Source organism: Eurosta solidaginis, chromosome 3 (assembly GCF_040869045.1).
Source record: "Eurosta solidaginis isolate ZX-2024a chromosome 3, ASM4086904v1, whole genome shotgun sequence".
NCBI classification, from domain to species: domain Eukaryota; kingdom Metazoa; phylum Arthropoda; class Insecta; order Diptera; family Tephritidae; genus Eurosta; species Eurosta solidaginis.
Window position 1 is genome coordinate 261,664,492 of NC_090321.1, and position 17,575 is coordinate 261,682,066.

At 36.7% G+C, this 17,575-nt stretch overlaps 1 protein-coding gene across 1 annotated transcript; it reads left to right on the forward strand.

Moving 5' to 3' along the window:
* The first annotated feature begins 4,678 nt into the window (after nt 1-4,678).
* Nup188 (nuclear pore complex protein Nup188) lies at nt 4,679-16,666 on the forward strand. The gene is made up of 11 exons (XM_067776179.1): nt 4,679-4,817; nt 4,880-5,099; nt 5,165-6,004; nt 6,061-6,232; nt 7,689-7,798; nt 7,869-8,567; nt 9,464-9,735; nt 9,789-11,856; nt 15,029-15,183; nt 15,253-15,466; nt 15,533-16,666. The coding sequence occupies exons 1-11, from the start codon at nt 4,795-4,797 to the stop codon at nt 16,511-16,513; spliced, it is 5,754 nt and encodes a 1,917-aa protein (XP_067632280.1). The 5' UTR covers nt 4,679-4,794; the 3' UTR covers nt 16,514-16,666.
* The last annotated feature ends 909 nt before the right edge of the window (nt 16,667-17,575 follow it).

Sequence of the window (17,575 nt, forward strand, 5' to 3'; positions counted from 1 at the left end):
GTTAACACGATAAATTGAGTAAATTTTGAGGTATCTTGATGAAATTTGGTATGTGGGTTCCTGAGCACTCATCTCAGATCGGTATTTAAAATGAACGATATCGAACATAACCACGCCCACTTTTTCGATATCGAAAATTTTGAAAAACCGAAAAATTGCGATATTTCATTACAAAAGAGAGATAAAGCGACGAAACTTGGTAGATGGGTTGAACTTATGACGCAAAATAGAAAATTAGTAAAATTTTGGACAATTGGCGTGGCACCGCCCACTTTTAAAAGAAGGGAATTTAAAATTTTTGCAAGCTGTAATTTGGCAGTCGTTGAAGATATCATGATGAAATTTGGCAGGAACGTTACTCCTATTACTATATGTACGCTTAATAAAAATTAGCAAAATCGGAGAAGGACCACGCCCACTTTAAAAAAAAAAAATTTTTAAAGTAAAATTTTAACAAAAAATTTAATATCTTTACAGTATATAAGTAAATTATGTCAACATTCAACTCCAGTAATGATATAGTGCAACAAAATACAAAAATAAAAGAAAATTTCAAAATGGGTGTGGCTCCGCCCTTTTTCATTTAATTTGTCTAGGATACTTTTAACGCCATAAGTCGAACAAAAATTAACCAATCCTTTTGAAATTTGGTAGGGGCATACATTTTATGACGATAACTCTTTTCTGTGAAAATGGGCGAAATCGGTTGATGCCACGCCCAGTTTTTATACACAGTCGTCCGTCTGTCCTTCCGCATGGCCGTTAACACGATAACTTGAGCAAAAATTGACATATCTTTAATGAACTTAGTTCACGTGCTTACTTGAACTCACTTTATCTTGGTATGAAAAATTAACGAAATCCGACTATGACCACGCCCACTTTTTCGATATCGAAAATTACGAAAAATGAAAAAAATTCCATAATTCTATACCAAATACGAAAAGAGGGATGAAACATGGTAATTGGATTGGTTTATTGACGCGAAATATAACTTTAGAAAAAACTGTGTAAAATGGTTGTGACACCTACCATATTAAGTAGAAGAAATGAAAAAGTTCTGCAGGGCGAAATAAAAAACCCTTAAAATCTTGGCAGGTATTACATATATAAATAAATTAGCGGTATCCAACAGATGATGTTCTGAGTCACCCTGGTCCACATTTTGGTCGATATCTGGAAAACGCCTTCACATATACAACTACCACCACTCCCTTTTAAAACTCTCATTAATACCTTTAATTTGATACCCATATCGTACAAACTCATTCTAGAGTCACCCCTGGTCCACCTTTATGGCGATATCTCGAAAAGGCGTCCACCTATAGAACTAAGGCCCACTTCCTTTTAAAATACTCATTAACTCCTTTCGTTTGATATCCATATTGCACAAACGAATTCTAGAGTCTCCCCTGGCCCACCATTATGGCGATATCTCGAAACGGCGTCCACCTATGGAACTAAGGATTACTCCCTTTTAAAATACTCATTAACACCTTTCTTTTGATATCCATATTGTACAAACAAATTCTAGAGTCACCCCTGGTCCACCTTTATGGCGATATTTCGAAAATGCGACCACCTATACAACAACAACCACTCCCTTTTAAAACCCTCATGAATACCTTTAATGTGATACACATATCGTACAAACACATTCTAGAGTCACCCCTGGTCCACCTTTATGACGATATCTCGAAAAGGCGACCACGTATACAACAACCACCACTCCCTTTTAAAACCCTCATTAATACCTTTAATTTGATACACATATCGTACAAACGCATTCTAGAGTCAACCCTGATCCACCTTTATGGCTATATCCCTAAATGGCGTCCACCTATATAACTATGGCCCACTCCCTCATAAAATACTCTTTATTGCCTTTCATTTGATACACATGTCATACAAACACATTCCAGGGTTTCCCTCGGTTCATTTTCCTACATGGTTATTTTCCCTTATATTGTCAACATAGCTCTCAACTGAGTATGTAATGTTCGGTTACACCCGAACTTAACCTTCCTTACTTGTTTTTCCTAGAAATTGGCGGGATGTAGGTCCCTACTTGTTTTATACCGACTCCGAACGGCATCTGCAACCTAGATGAGTTTTCACTGAGAAGCTTTTCATGGCTACCACCACAACACGGCGGCCACCGTGCTAATGTCAAACGGAAAGTTATTACATAAGTTAGGCGCAATCGATGCCCCACATACCCGCTAAAGGGCTACTATCGGAAAGTCGAAAGGATCCAAGTCAAACGATTTTGACAGTATATTGGTGGTAATATTGAAAATGCCTGACAGGAAAATATACCTCATTTACGGTGCGAAATCTGTATTAAGTTCTTCCACTTTCGTTAGGCTCTATAACATTGAAGCTAAGGACAAAATGCGCCAGTGAGCGGTAAAGTTTACAAAATTGGCAAACATGTGTCGCGTAGCGTAGTGCCGCTAGCTGCGTTCTTAGCTTAAGCTTCTAAGATATTCCGCCACAACCCTTTGGTTCCATGAGGAGCTTTGGGTCGCCAGAACCTGTTGTTGTTGTTGTGTTAACAGTGCCAAAGCCTCGCTGTCAAAAGTGAATGGGTCTTTGTCTCTATATCTTGACAGATTGCAAAACGATGGTGGAAATCTTACCCACGCAAGACCGGTTGTAGTTTCTAAGAAAGTCTTCTCTTTGGTTCATTTGGATTGATCAATGGGCTGATCTGAATGGCCCTTATTTGGAAATTTTTGGTTTGAAGTCTCAAACTTGATGCCGTCTTTCCGTTATTGATGATAAATTTGTTTACGCCTGTCCAGTTAACTTCATACACTTAATAAAGATAAGCGTTCTGATTAAAAAAAGTAATTTGATCGATCAAATGAGTTCAGTATGGGCAGGTGGTGGCAAGTTAGGCCAGCATTCCTGCACTGCGATAACTAATGCCAATTGGGACACCAAAGGAGATCAAGTCTCCCTCCACCTATCTCTCCCAACTTAGTGTCGGTATCATCACTGTATATCTCGATAGGTATGTATGATAAGGGACTTATAGAGCCTGGTTTCCTCGGTTGATAGAGAACTTTGCTTTATAATTGCCCTCTCACTCCAAAGTAGTACTTGTTGGCAAGAGTGATTCTCCGTTGGATTTCTTGATTGATAGTTTTCATATTGACCTCAGTGTCTTCACAATCCCTCAGCATGTATTGCTGCCATGTTTTCAGCAAAATTTCATTTAGATGTCGTTCGAAAAAGGTGTAGGATATGTATATACCTTTTTGTTAAAATTTTAAAGATCCCAACACAAATTAGAGGCGAAAATCGGATGTCGTTCGAAGTATCCGTAGAACATGTATACACCTGCAATTTCTTTTTATAATTAAAAAGATCCCAATACAAATTAGAGGAGAAACTCGGACGTCGTTCGAAACTCAGATGTCGTTTGAAGTATTCGTAGGACAGCTACTCCGGCAGCCTCGTTAGAGGTATGCTACTTCGAATCTTTTTGGTAAAAGTCTAGAACAGTGGTCCCAATACAAATTAGAGAAGAAACTCGGACGTCATTCGAAACTCAGATGTCGTTTGAAGTATTCGTAGGACAGTATACTCCGGCTGTTTTTTTTACAACTAAAAAGATCCCACCACAAATTAAAGCAGAAATTCAGCGTCCTTAGAGGTATGCTACTTCGAATCATTTTGGTAAAAGTCTAGAACAGGAGTCCCAATACAAATTAGAGGAGAAACTCGGACGTTGTTCGAAACTCAGATGTCGTTCGAAGTATCCGTAGGACATGTATACACCGGCAGCTTGTTGTTACAATAAAATAGATCCCACTACAAATTAGAGCAGAAACACATTAGAGGTATGCTACTTCGAATAATTTTGGTAAAGGGCTCAGGCCCGTATTACGTGTTACGATCAGTGACTGGAACCAATATTCACTAAAGCGATAACTATGCAACTGTGAAGCTATTTATAAAAATTATAATAGGTTATGGATCTAACGGGTACTATCTGTCGCTAGCTCGCCTATGCCATTAATCTGATCCACCATTTCAGAGATATTGTGATTTGAAAAATGAGTTTCGATCGTGGATCGTAACACGTAATACGGGCCCAGGTGTCAACTGCTAATACACTTCCAAAATAGTCTGTCCGAAGATATTTGCAGTTGTAGTTGACAATTTTCATGTGATTGTTGTAATGTTGTTGTGCACTCAAAAAAATTTTCAAATCAAGTGGAATTTTCACGGATTTAACTTTGAGCCCACCCCATTGGTGGACAGGCCAGGGTTATTTTTATAAGCGTAGTCGAAGTCCAATGCAGAAATACTATGGATTCCACCCCCGGTTTGGAAGGAACTGGGACCATTTTTTGTTTTTCGTGAATTATTTTAAACGAGTTAAAACTTCCGTCTTCTATTATCACTACTGATGTCAAGACGCGTCGTTTGAAACCTATATTTTTGGATAAGAATTTCTATTCAACATTATCCGAATGATAACATCAACAGTAAGTTTAGAGACAACCCATGGATGTTCTTAAAATTACATTTCGATGTTGATGGTAGCAGTTAACAGTTAAAGTGTTTCCCGTGTGATCTCCCCTGCGTTTTCCTACTACTCTATTACAAGCAATCTATTACAATTTCCGATCAGCTGATTTTGACAATTCAAATCGCATCGATTCACGAATATTTGGCGGCTGGCAATGCAAGGAATTTAATTTGTGTTTATTTAACAAATTTTAAGTGAAATTCCAATTAAATAAGTGAGAAACGTGTGAAAAATATTTAGATAAAGCAATGAGCTCCTCCCCAAGTGTTATGTAAGTAGAAGTGTTGATAATGTTGGAGAAAAATAAGGCAAACATTTCGCATCTCATTTCAGCACCGATTGGAAGGGTCTGTGGCAATTGGTATCCGGCATACACCACGAGACACCAGAGAGCACAGTGCGTGAAGAGTTGTTGAATGTATCTAAGGAGCTGCAAGACGGTGTGTTACAATTTCGGAAGAAATCTGCTTCAAATGTGAAATTAGAAGATTTGTTGAAGGAGAGGAAACAGCTGAAATTACTGCCATTCACGCAGAACTTGCAAGAGCTATTGGTAAAAACCATGTGTATAGGAATATTTTTCTGTATTTTATGCTTATCACAAATTGAATTTCGCAGGATTTAGAATCGCAACAATGTTGGGAGATACTCTGTTACTATCTAACAAATGAATATCGTGGTTCAGCAAGCTCATTGGCCACACACATTTCATCAGAAAGTAATATGAGCAAACTACTCGATGACATATGGGGCTATTACACACTCGAACGCATGATTGTATTAAAAATCGTTAAAAATATGCTACTTTTCTACGAAGTTCCGAATCATCCATACCACACTCAATACAAAGAACTTTTAAATAAAATAACATTACCTAAACTACGCGATTCATATCTCAATCAATTGGAGCAACTAATCAACGAGTATCCACCTTATAAACTGGCTAATGGTGAATTTTTCGATTATCATGCGCGTTTAATTATTTGGTCAGAGGGAAATGCACGTGAAATTAATGAAGTGACACACATTTTACTACTCATTTGTGAACATTTACCATTTGAATTGAAACATGTAGAAAAGTTATTCAACTGCTTTAGACAACATACATTTGGGCGTCTTCAAAGTTATTTAGATTTTGGTAAACCTTTACATAATGAAATAATGACACGTTTGGCTTATTCAGAGACTATTCTGCTATTGAAGTGTATTGATTTGCCAGATAATGCTTCAACATTGGCACTCAATATTATTGATTCTTTAGATAAAGAAATAATAAAAATGTATCATAATCCTGAAAATGGTCCACTACTTTTGGCATGGATGTTACTAAAAATGCGCTTTACAAAAGCCATCGAAGATGAGGCAGCCTTCTTGCCTTGCCAACTGATCGGCAAACGTGCTATTAATTTGAGATGTTTCGAATATTTGTATAATATGCTAACATGTTCTATGTTTAAGGTATGCATTTTGCTCATATTATAAATATTGAGTTTTATTTTAGTTATATCCTTTAGGATGACAGCTTAGTATCTCGCATCACCCGAAGAACTGTTTACAATATGCTTACATACATGTGCGATTTGTTTGATGGTGATGGCTCCTGTGCACGCCATCCTTACATATATGAATTGCTATGTGAGCTGCTTTCCTGGCCGTCATTGGCAAAGGATTTTTGTGCTGAAGAGGGTAAGTTCATCGACCTTAGTGACCATAGAGGTTATTGCTAGAAGGCCCTGCAACTTTATGAAAATTGAAACATTTATTTATAAGAGTGTGCAATTACAGTCGTATATTGGTGCTGGAGGTTTTGCTTACTCCAAAATAAAATAATTAGGGGATGAAATGGGTTTGAAGCTTAAATAAAAAAACCGACATTGTCCTCTAAAATTCCAGCGAAGAGTTGCCCTTGCCAGAAACTAAGTATGCAATTTTAAAGGAAATTCCTTCTCTTTTGGCAATCTTAACCGTAACTTAACTACAACCCGCTTGTGTTGCTGTTGTAGCGAAAAAGATTATCTTTTTCCCACTGGTTTTTGGGAGTGTTATTGATGTTGATGGTCCTTTGCCTGATATAGATCTGGTATCAAGCACCATTAAGGTACTAGCCCGACCATCTCGGAAACGATTCTATATGACCACATTGAACTTTCTAAGCAATCTCGCTTCCCACCCCCTTAATCCATAAGTATTTTGGGCGCGCCTGCTAAATATGTGCACGATACATGCATATTAGCAACAGGATTCCACTCGCACAAGTGAGGTAGACAATTAGGTTGCGGAGGCAATGAATTGCGCTTATCAACCCCTTAAATTCCGCAAGCCACTTATCGCACCGGTCTGTTATATGCTGCTGAAGGATGGACAATACAAATCAAAATAAGTTGCATGAGATTTATGCAGGCATCTTCATTGTAAAAATAGTTCCCAATTCAGAAGCATATATACCCACCTGGAAGAACGTATAAATCTTATTCCTGTCACTCTTCATCTTATTCTACCACCACGTCTTTTCGGTCCTGTTGTTGTTGTTGTTGTAGCGATAAGGTTTCTCACCGAAGGCTTTGGGGAGTATTATCAATGTGAGGGTCCTTTGCCGGATACAGATCCGGTACGTTCCGGAAACCGCACCATTAAGGTGCTAGCCCGACCATCTCGGGAACGATTTATATGGTCACATTAAACCTTCAAGCCATTCCTCCCTCCCCAGCCCCAAGTTCCATGAGCAGCTTGGGGTCGCCAGAGCCTCGTCTGTTAGTGAAACAGGATTCGCCGCGGATAGATGAGGTTGGCAATTGGGTTTGGATAAGCTGTATATTGCGCTGGCAACCTGAAAGGGTTGCACTACACAGCCCCTTGAATCTGGTATTTTAGTCGCCTGTTACGACATACATACCACGGGTATATCCTGACCCCCTAACCCGCTGGGGGTCTCTTTTCGGTCCTCAACTTGCCTTGTCATATTCATCCTCATCTCCTCGTATCTGTCTTTCTTCCTTGTCTCGAATTAATCATCTTTATCTTGCTTCGCAAAACTTGACTCCTGGGCTTTTTTCTCATCTTATTCATTCTGTTTCTATAGTTGTAGCATCTACTTAAGTCTTGCCTCGTTTGTCCAAATTTCTAATAGTATTTTTATTTTCAGAAAAAGGTGTGCGGTCACTATATAATACACTCTTGGAGACATTTCCAATGGATTTTGTACACTTATCAATGCTGGCAAATGCACTAACCAAAGCTGGAATGTCCACTTACGTAAGAACACTTTTAACAAATTATCTTATAACTCTAGTTAAAATAATATTTTTGTTTTGCCTCTCACTAGATCAAAAATCTACTAGAATGTTTGCCTATATTTACTGATTTATATGATGAAAATAAATATCTTTTGCGGGCTATCAACGATGACGATTACATACTCACTGCAGATATAAAGCCATTTCCTCATTTGGATTTTATCATACCCGCTAAAACAACTGCAGCTATAATGGCGCGACCTGAGGGCTATTGTGTACATTTTCGTACTTCACTCAATTATTTTGTTGTATTACATCATGAAATTAATTGCCTACTAGCAGAGACAATACAAAATCAAAGCGACTGGCATCATAATGAACGCGCACGACGTATCAATGCAGGTCTTGAATATTTACAAAGTGTATTGCAGCGTACAAAATCACTTAATGCCATTAGTTCCGAAATGGTACATCCAACTGAGATGTGTATTGATTTGTTGAACAAATTTAAACAAGTACCACAACCACCTATACAAATGTTAGCAAATTGTTTAAATGTTTGCACTATGCTATTGCCTTTGGTGGATGCAGAAATCTATGCACGCGTCATAAATTTGCATATCTTACCAGCGATTACAAATGAAACGCTCGATAGTTATAAAGATTATGCGCTCGGTATATGCTTTGATTCACGTATAGTTGGCACTTATTTGATTGATGTGGAGAAAAAATTGGAGCGTTATGATTTTCTGTTGGCTTATTTGGGATTTTTGCGCGCTTATACGAAGGTACATTTTTAATTTTAATGTTAGGCGATATTGTTAAGGCTGGTTCTGTGATAGTTGGCGCAGTTTGCAGTATCTCTTTTCTTGTGGACTGGGCAAAGAACACCTAGATTACTATCGTCGGGCATCCGCTCGTCCGACCATATTTTGCAGAGAAGCTGGTACATGCGCTTTACCAACGCCTCGCCGCCGTATTTGAATAGCTCCGCAGCCAATCCATCAGCGCGCGCGGCCTTGTTGTTTCTAATCTGATTATTGCTATTCTGACTTCAACATATTCGGGTGGGGGGACATTTATTGCATCATCATCCCTGTGCGCTAAATCGCTGTCTATATTTAGGAAAGCTAAGAAGTGTCCCATCCATGATTTAAGTACTTTCTGCACATTGGTTACAAGGTCGCTGTTTTCGTTCTTACATGAGTTTGCCCTGGAGCTAGAACCTTCCATCTGTCGCCGGATTTTTTGGTAACATTTTCGGCCGTTATTTCTGGCTGCTAGCAGTTCAAGCTACCCGTACTCACGCATTTCGCTTCTGCATTTTTCTTCCTAAAAAGGCGTCTCGCTTTCCTTTTCAACTCGCGGTAGAATTCACACACTCTTCTCATTGCGCTCGCTTTAAACGTAGCCCTGTAGGCAGCGTATTTTCCTTCGGTTGCAACGCGGCATTCCTCATCGTACCAGTTGTTTTTCCCTAGTCGCCGGTAACCAATTTTTTTCCTCGGCGGCGGTACGAAGAAATATAAAAATCGGCAAGTCATAAGAGCATTTTGTACGACATCCATATTGGATAAAAAATTAACCCTATATTCATATCATCCAGTTATCCATATTATCATATCTCATCATATTTAAAATATGAACTTATTTTCATTTCTTCTTTTGTTCTCTTTACCAAAAGTTACAACGCAACAAATTCTTTAAAATCGAAATACCAGGTCTAATATTTTTACTGCGCGAAGTCTTCCCACACCTGCATGCATGGGGCTTCGAAGAGCAATCGGAGCGTCACAAAATATATACCGAAATTATGGGCTTCGTTTGCGATATCCTTGATACGGTAACAAGTATTGGTGATAAAAACGATAATAATAATAATGCAGAAAAAAAATTTCTGCGCGATATTTGCTTGCATAGCTTATCAAATTTGGAAAATGGCATGGTTATATTGAGGTCGGCATTAAATTTTTGAAAATGTTTTTAGTATAAAATTTTAAATTTTATAGATTCGTCGCATTGGGCAATGCGTACTTGCAACGCGCCATGGAAATGGAATCCAATTGGATGATACAACAATCACATGGCATTGTACTACTAGTGCGCTTAGCTATGCGCATTCTCATGCAGTTGTTACGTTTAAAAACAACCACAAATGAATCCACCGAACTAACGCCACTTGAAGCGCTCATCTATACACAACCAAAGCAACGCGATACATTACGCATCATACCAGTTGTTACTAGTTATATGAGTAATATATTTGATCGTTGGTTACCCATATTATCATGCCGTTTGTTGCGTCGTATTGCACTAGAATTTAATATGTCCTTATTAGCATGTCTAGACATGGAGCCAGATCAAATACGGTTAACATTTTTACAACGTTTACCAGATGATTTGGAAAGTGATTCTTTGAAAATTGCTATACTTGAATTGGTTGAGGCATGTATTGAGAAGCAGCCTGGGGTAACAGAGGCATTTTTCAAAGTCAATGCCACACAAGAGAAACGATTTTTAGGCAAGGAAGCGAGCATACAAATCGCTGATAGCATATTAACTTTTCTTGAAGATTATCTTGAAGCTGTAGCCCAAGATCCACAAACGGTTGAACATACACTACCCAGCAAAATAATGAATATCTTTCATTCACTGTGGAAGAATGGCATGCAAAGTTTGGTGGATGATCTTACTAAACGTCCAAAATTTTGGTCACAACTTTGCAATCCACTCTTTAGTACGTTGGGCAGAAATGTGCGTGTATACACGCAGCTTTTGAATATATTGTCAATTGAAATATTCTCCATTACACCCGAAGGCAATAAGGAGCTTAAAGATGTGGTCTTACGATTTTTTGATAGCGTGAACTTTGATAAATGGCTTAAATATGTTTTTGATATGCCTAAAACGCCAGCAGCTGATCCATATTGCGCTGTTGAATTATTCAATGAAGATGTGCCAGAGTGGCTTTGTCGTTTGGCGGCATTCAAGAGTTTTCTCATTATACTATTGAAAAAGCAAACACATTTTGTTGAAGTGCCTTCAAAGCAATTGAAGAAATTAGCTGAGCAAACTCTTATAACGCTAGTGGATCGCGCTGATTTCATTGAAGACCTACGTCCATTTATCATACTTAGCGAATTATATCTCTTTGTGTTGCTCAGCTTTAAGCTTTCATACACTGATACAACAGAAGAAGATGTAATTATGTTGCAACAAATCATTAAACTGCTAAGTCGCTTGTCATCCTGTTATATAGATTTGCATGTACGCGCCAAGGAAGCTTGTCTTGCTTTCACTATCAAATGTGCTGATTTGCTAGCTTCTGAACTACTGAATGACTCCAATTCACCTCTCAATTTCCTCTACTCGGTAGTAAGCATTATTTGCACTGAATTACAGAATTTAGAAAATAGCGCACGCGTCGAAAATCAAGCTAAATTGGAACTTGAAAATCTACAGCAAACTTCAACGAACTCGCTGATATTGAGTTTCAATTTACTCAAAACAGTGGCAAGCATATTTCACGAATGCGGTCCTAGTAATTGGGATTTACCTTTTATTGTTAATAAAGTATTTCAGCGCCTTTTGAGCTGCGCTAGTTCTATACTTCAATTGCAAAGCAAACAAAATCTTACCGTCGAATTATTGGATGTTCTAATAGTGTTTGCGAAGGGCAATTGTTCGGTCGAGTTTTTACATTGTGATGTTGGTGATTATTTGTGGTTGAAATTGTTGCCACCTAAAGATTTGTTGCAAAATAATTTCGCAGCGCTTGGACAAACGAAATTAGAGGAGAATAGCTGGACTGTGCAAAAATGGTGGCCAGTTTATACGCGTGGTATTACTTTGGTAACGATTTTATTGGAAAAACACAAACATCATTTCATTAAGAACGCATTGCAATTTGTTGGTATTCATGAGGAATATTTGGTGGACTCTTTATTATTGGCCAAGCAGACTTTGGAACCGCTTGCCATGGAGTTGATTAAGAGTGCTGTTACTTTCGTGTCTAATTTGGTTGAATTTGAAAGTTTGTGGCGTTTGGAACACTCGCAGTCGTTGTTTAATGTAATGGTGAGTAATAACAACATAGTCGCCGTTATAGGTATTAAAAAATGCATGCAGCCATGCAAAAAACAATCACTATTCAAAAAGAATCCCTAGTAGGATTGGAAATATGTTGACAATTATTTACTTCCGACATTTTTTGTAACTGAACTGTTCCACGAAAATCTTTTTAAGTTAGAAAATCTGTTGAGCTCGAAAAAATCGTGAAAAAAGTTTGATTAGCAAAACACATTCGAGCTTCAAAAAGCTAACTTTGGAATCTTTTGAGATATTTTCTGAGTTCAATGCTTTTTTGCAGATTTTTAAAGAACTTGAACATTTGAAAATTTATTCCACAAAACTGAATTCGTAGTAATGTGGGGAATATGTTGAAAATGTTTTACTTCGGACATTGTTTAAAACTGAAAACTGTTGCAAAAAAAACCATTTTAAGTTTAAAAATGTGCTGAGCTTGAAAAAATACTGAAACAAGTTTGGCTTAGAAAAACTTTGGAACTTCGAAAAACTCTTTCTCAAAATTTTCCGAGTTATGCTAATTTTTTGCAGATTTTTGAAGAATTTGAACATATTTTAAAGCTTTCTTGCATATATGTAATACTCCTTCCTATATTGCTAGTAGAAAATACTCGTAATGTGTTTTGAATCAAAACAAGATAGCCTATAAAATTTTTCTGATTGTAGCAGCATAAGTGTGACAAGAAAAAAATTAAATTTAGGTACATTCGATTTTGGAATACAAAAACAAAAACGTTTAAACAGCAATATATCGGCACTCTGATGTTTGGGAATGTACCTAGCCTTTTGTAGCAATATAGGAGTATTACATATATACTTTCTTGCTTGATTATTTTTTATTTTATTTTTATATTTTATTTTTTATATTAAAAGTTGTTTACAATTGATACAAAAATTTTCAATGAACGATATTTTTTTTATATCAGCAGCTATCTTGTAAATAGAATTCATCGAGTTATGTTCAAAAACAGACTCTCTGAGTTGATAGAAGTAACTTCTGGTGTGCCTCAGGGTAGCCATTTGTGTCCATTACTTTTTACACTCTTCATACCTAAGGTTATTTCGTATTCCCGAGCTCTAATGTATGCAGATGATGTAAAACTATGCTATACTTGCCTTCCCACTCTTCTCGTTTGGATCTACATCAGGCCGATTTAGACTCAATTATGGTGTACAGTAAATCTACTAGTTTTGAACTGTTGTAAATGTAAACTAATGACATTTCATAGAGTCCACCCAGTTTTAAAATCTTATGTGCTAGATGGTGCTCCCTTGGATCGTATATCTATCGTATGTGACCTCGGTGTTCTTTATGATACGAAACTGAGCTTTAACATGCATATTTCATCTATCATAAACAAAGCATCGGGTGTACTTGGATTTATTAAAATATGGGCTAAAGAATTTGACGATCCTTATCTAACCAAGACCATTTACACATCATTGGTACGCCCAATACTAGAGTATTGCTCCTGTATTTGGTCTCCGGAATATAAAAATCATATAGATCGAATTTAATCGGTACAGAAGCAGTTTCTAATCTTCGCATTACGTGGTCTTAACTGGGAATCAAATTCTCATTTCCCGCCTAATTGAAATAGACTTCTTCTCATTAGTTTGCCAACTTTAGAGAACAGAAGAACATTACTCGGGGTATATTCTACCGAAAAATGTAAATTTTTGCATGTTACGTATAATGTATTTTTCTACTAGGAAATTAAAAAAATTGTGTACTTCCCAAAATTTATAACAAATTTAAGGTTCGAAAACTTTTATTTTGAAACTATTAATTCTTCTAAAGGAATATTTGACATTTTCTGTTGCGAAAAAGTTTTACCCATTAAATATTTTATATTCATAAATTCAATTAAAAAACGGTTTGTTTCCATGATTTCCTAAAATATAAAATTTTCTTTTTTTGGAAACGGTTAAATAAATTCTAAAAAATATTGAAAACTGTTTTCAATCTTGAAATTTTTTAAAAAGTGCTGTGATTTGATCATGTAAACTTTTAAAATTTGTATAAGTTTAAGTTCATTTGGACTTGAACAATTTCGAAAAAATTTCGGACTTCGAAAATTTTATTGAAATGTTTTGATTAGGGAATTTCGAAAACTTACTGACCTGAAAATATTTCACATTATTCGATTTGAAAAAGGTATCGTTCAATTATGAAAACTTACTTCTAAGTAAAGATCGTAAATTCGTTGACTTTTTCTGTTCTTTTTTGAACGTTTGTAAATTAAAGTTTATTATAAAATTTGTTCGAAGGATATAAGAATCAATGAATCTTATTCCATTTCAAACATTTTGATGATATTTCGATGTAAAAAATCTTACAAATTGTTTGATTTGGATAATTTTGAATTTGATTCGTTTTCGAAAATCTTTTAACTGCTTTAAATTTTGTAAACTTTATAAAGTTTGTGCAAGGAAATTTTTGTGCAGATAAAATTTTAGATATTCGAACATTTGAAAACTTTTTGTTTTAAAGTATTTTGAAAAATTATTGACTTTGAAGATTTATGTATATGGATAATAATTTTTCCATGCTGAGGACGTTGAAAATTTTTATTGAGAAACTTTCTAATTCAATAAAGTCGTAACCTTTTCAAGTTCGAAAAATCAGTTAAAATATGGTTTAGTATTTGTTCTGTTAAAAAAGCGCGGACAATATTTGAACTATTGAAAAGTGTTCCAGTTCGAAAATTTAAATAAGAGATTTCGAAGATCAGTAGTAATTCTGTGGACTTTGAAAACTTTCTACTTCGAAAATTTTGAAACCCAGCATTTTTCGAAATATTACTGAAAATAGTGTTTCGCATTATGAAAACAGGGACTTTTGGAAAATGTTGAAACTATTGAAAACTGTTTGATATTAATCTTCCAAAAGCGTTCTGGTTCGAAAATCTTTAAAAATTGTCGATTTAAAAAACTTCGAATTTCGAAAATCTTTATTTTTCTTTAATATAGGAAGTTGTTTGATATGTAGAAGTTGAAATTATAGGAAATATTTTCGTTTGAAATTTCATAAAGTATTCTAATACGAAAATGTTAAAAAATTATCCATATCCATCTGAGTTTTAGTTTTTAATATTGAAAATTTCAAAAAATACAATAATTCTATGATTATTATTATTTTTTTTCATTTAAATTAAAACAGCGCGCAGTACAAGTGCTAATGGGCCACTGTATTTCAATGTTTCATCAGCCAAAGAATCTAAAATGCCTCATAGCTGGACGAAATTTACAGCTGGATATACTGGCTGATATTGAACGTCCAGGATTTACGGATGAAGTTATCAACGCTTTTAATAAGTAAGCAGTTATTCACAGTTACCCAAAATATGATAAAGATTCATAGCTTTTTTTTTCTAATTTTTACAGTCTTACAGAAATAATTACACTATGCGTTCAATGTCTGCAGCGTTTCAGTCCCAATCTTCTGCAATTAATATGCGCTCCAGAGTTTTTGATAAGTAAATATGAACCAATTTTCGAAATACATTTTGGAGCGCCCAAACTAAATGAAACTGCCATAACATTAACTTTTGGAACAGTACTAAGCATAGTTGGCATTTTTACTAAAGTACTGAATTTGGTATGTAAATCAAGAATAACAATGTAAGCATTCTGCAACTAACGCTTGACACTTTCTATTTTACAGCAAGGCCATGGCTTCCATGAGGTACCGCTTAATGTGATACCCACAAGCACGAATGATGCTGCGAATATGTCACAAGCTGGTACTGCTGCGCGCTCTCGCACGCAACGTCAATTTTCGAAATCTGTTTCTATTACATCAGTATCATCTGCGAATTGCCCACCCAATGAGTTACTATCCAATCTCGATGGTGAGCTTTGCTTGCTTGCACTTGAATATATTCTCATGTTAGCCGCTTCTCAGAGCATGCTAGCATTAAAAAATCCTTATTTGCCTGTTCGTGAAAAGCAAATTGTACGACGTGAAATAAGTACAGAACTTTTGACTTTTCATGAATTTGTACGTAAAAAAGTACTAATCGAACATCGCGAACATCGTGAAATGTGGTATCGACGTAAACATGGTTTGGTGTTTATGCAATTAGGTATTTCAAGCGCAGCCTCTGGTAGCAGTGGTACAGCTAGCAGTAGTGGCACTACAACTCGTAGTCACTCGTCAACGGCTCAATCCAATGCGCGTCGTCAATCCAGCGACTTGCGCGTAAATGTTGTACGGCGTTTGCACTTACAACAGGAGCATACTCGACAACATCAACAACCACAGCAGACACCTTCGACGTCGGGCGGCAATACATTTGAGATGTCACGTGTGATAAGCCCAATAAGTTCTGGTGGTAGCCGTGCACAGGATGCTCCGCTTCAACAACCAGCAGCGCTTTCGTCTACTCCTCAACTCTCACGTCCTCCACTGCGGCGTCAAGGTGATCCAGCGCCAACACCTAGCGAAATAAAACGTAATTCCGGCACAGAGCGTGAAAGAAATAATAGGGAACAGGAAGTACAACCTTTACAAGAGGATGAAGATATACAATATTTTCCACCTGAAGAGCCCAGCTATACGCCTCTATCCTATGTTCAGCTGGTGGAAGAAGATTATTTGCATTTAATGTCAAACCTATTTACGGTCATATGTCAGAGTGATTGATGGATGCATTGGGCTGCGTGATAGGTTTAAGAGAAGTTGAGAATGTTCTGTTAACGTCTTTTTTAGCAGCTGCAGACTTTAGGTTTAAGTAGTTTTTTAAGATAATACATTTTACTATGAAAACAATACAATGCAATTTTCTATTAAAAAAGAAACAATGTATTTAACGTTAGTTCTTACAATTCAGGGGTGGCTTTCCGTAATTCGATATCGAACAAAAACGAGTATGAAATGATAATTTTCGCTTTCCATAATGCGAAATATGGTCGCGCCGTACCCATTAAAACTTAATTAGCTATCGAATTGCTTTTGAGATTCCACTGTGCAACAGCCGGCTGGGTGTTACACCAAATCCACTTTTTTGTAGAGATTGAGGCTTAAGTAGACAAAGTACTATCTGCGTTTTTCGAAGTTAGCCTCCAAAAAATAGATATCGGCTTTCGAAGTTCGAAATTCTAGATTTCGAAATTTTATTATTTTTGTAAACGCGTTCAGCAATGAATGGCTGAATTCTTTTTTTGAAAAATTACAGTACGAGCAATTCCAGTGGAGAGTATGTGCAGACATGAAAGTAGTAGCCACTACCATGGGACTGTCTGACTTTTCACCTCGTATAACAGCTGTTATAAAAAGAGTTCAGCCCTTCAAATAAGGGAAAAGAGCGGACCACGACCACATTTTTACTTTTTTAATTTGCTGAACGCGTTAACAAAAAAGAAAAAAATAAAATTTGAAAATGTAGAATTTCGAATTTCCAAAGCCAATATCTATTTTCTGGAGGCTAACTTCGAAAAACGGAGATAGTACTTTGTCTACTGTCTACTAGTCTGGTGGGAAGCTCTAAGTAAGAGCTACAAGCTCACCAGCCTGCAAAAAGTCCAGCGCACTACGTGCGTTGGTGCCATGGGGGCCGAGACACTTGCCTCACAGCTGCTTTAGGGGAGTGGGGGCGGAGTCTTCTGTGGGTCCCTAGATTTGTCTGCATCATTCAGACTCCCATCACACTGCAGCGTGTTTCAAGCAGAAATCCTCGCGATTTGGCAAGCCTGCAAATCACTGAAG